The sequence below is a fragment of the Otolemur garnettii genome, unplaced genomic scaffold, assembly GCF_000181295.1.
Source record: "Otolemur garnettii isolate 467f Iridium unplaced genomic scaffold, OtoGar3 scaffold00012, whole genome shotgun sequence".
NCBI lineage: Eukaryota > Metazoa > Chordata > Mammalia > Primates > Galagidae > Otolemur > Otolemur garnettii.
The window spans coordinates 14,500,295-14,502,033 of NW_003852407.1; the positions used below are offsets into that span (position 1 = coordinate 14,500,295).

At 53.4% G+C, this 1,739-nt stretch overlaps 1 protein-coding gene across 16 annotated transcripts in view; it reads left to right on the top strand.

Moving 5' to 3' along the window:
- Positions 1-222: 222 nt before the first annotated feature.
- CELF4 (CUGBP Elav-like family member 4) overlaps positions 223-1,739 on the top strand; it is a 307,083-nt gene continuing 305,566 nt past the window's right edge. For 12 of the 16 annotated variants that reach the window (XM_023510223.1, XM_023510224.1, XM_023510234.1 and 9 more), the window contains exon 1: positions 375-660. In XM_023510223.1, the coding sequence (XP_023365991.1) occupies positions 375-660 (286 nt within the window). Of the gene's footprint in view, positions 661-1,739 lie in introns of all 16 variants that reach the window. The other 4 variants (XM_023510227.1, XM_023510233.1, XM_003784735.3 and 1 more) reach the window with 2 other exon arrangements.

Sequence of the window (1,739 nt, forward strand, 5' to 3'; positions counted from 1 at the left end):
AGCCCTCTTCTGAGAGCACACACTAGCCGCCCCCACCCCTGGTCTGGCTGGGAACTTGAACCGGTCCAGCCTGTTTAAACGGAAAGGACAGAGATCCTGTCTGTTCAATGTAAAAAAAAAAAAAAAAAATCAGATCAGACTGAGAGAGAGAGGAGAGGGAGGGGGGAGAGCAGAGAGAGAGCGCGAGCGCGAGCGAGCGAGAGAAGAGGAGAAAGAGAGAGAGAGCAGAGCGAGAGGAGAGCGAGGTGTAGAGAAACCGAGGGGGAGAGAACCCGAGTGTGTGTATGCGTGTGCGTGTGTGAGCGCGAGCGAGCGAGGGAGAGGAGCGAGAGAGTGTGAGCGAGAAAGAATAAAAGGAAAGAAGATTTTTCTCTATGTATATAAAGATGGCCACGTTAGCAAACGGACAGGCTGACAACGCGAGCCTCAGTACCAACGGGCTCGGCAGCAGCCCGGGCAGCGCCGGGCACATGAACGGATTAAGCCACAGCCCGGGGAACCCGTCGACCATTCCCATGAAGGACCACGATGCCATCAAGCTGTTCATTGGGCAGATCCCCCGCAACCTGGATGAGAAGGACCTCAAGCCCCTCTTTGAGGAGTTCGGCAAAATCTACGAGCTTACGGTTCTGAAGGACAGGTTCACAGGCATGCACAAAGGTGAGTGCACCTTTCCCTCCCAACTTTGCCGGGGAGAAGAGCAGGCGGGCCGAACCACCGGCCGGCGACTGACGAGCAGCAGACGGAGCGAGAGGGAGCCTCGGGCGGGCGCCGTGGAGGGAGGCGCTCGGGCAGCGGAGACCAGAGCTGGGGTGCGTGGGGAGCTGTTCTCTGGGGCAAGGCTGGGTTTTGAGCGAAGTGCTGATAGGAGCGGTGCTATGGGGAGAGCGGCGGGCTCGGAAGATGAAGAAAAAGAGAGAGAAGATCGAGGGGGAGATTGGGCTTTGATTTTTTGGGTACGGTGACTTGAAAGATTGGGATGGGAACGGCTGCTCGGGTCGAGCCCAGGACGCTAAGTGGACTAGCCGGCGCTTGGCCGGCCAGAGACCGCGGGTGCTGTCCATCGCCGTGGTGCTGAAAATCTAAAGGAGGTGGTCTCCTCATCCTCAGCTCCGGACTAGAGTAGCAGGAGCGCAAGCCGTCTAAAAAGGAGAGAGGTGACAAATTCAAAGAGATATTTTTATTTCAATTTAACAGTAAACTCTCCCTGTCGAGCTCTGAGGCTCAATAATCTGATTGTGGTGTGAGTGGTTGGGGGGGGGGGAATGAGTGGTAAAAACCTAACGAATGAGAGAGAAAGAAACCGGATGGGGGAATGAGAGAGAAGGTTGGGGGGAATGGGAGAGAAGGTAAAACCTAACGCAAAAATTAGCAAGAAACCAGTATCCCCTGGGTGGAGTGAGGGGCTGGAAAGCTTGCATAGTCCCTTCCCGGTAAAGCAGCGCTTTTGGAAAAATATGTGTGTGCAAGATATGCATTTTGAAAGGTGTACCCTAATTTATCCCAAACTCACCATGCGGAGAGCTTTATAGTACATTATTTCTCCCTTGAAGCAATCGTTGCTAGTGAGTGCTTGGGGGGGGGGGGGAGACAGAATAATCAAAGAATTAAAACCCAGCAACTTTTTAGGAAAGTGGTCATGGGAATTGTCTTCAGCCTGCCTGTTTTCTCCTTGTTTTATTATCTTTAAAGCAGAGCTCCAAACGTGTTCAGTTGTAGAATGTGTGTGGGTGGCTGGT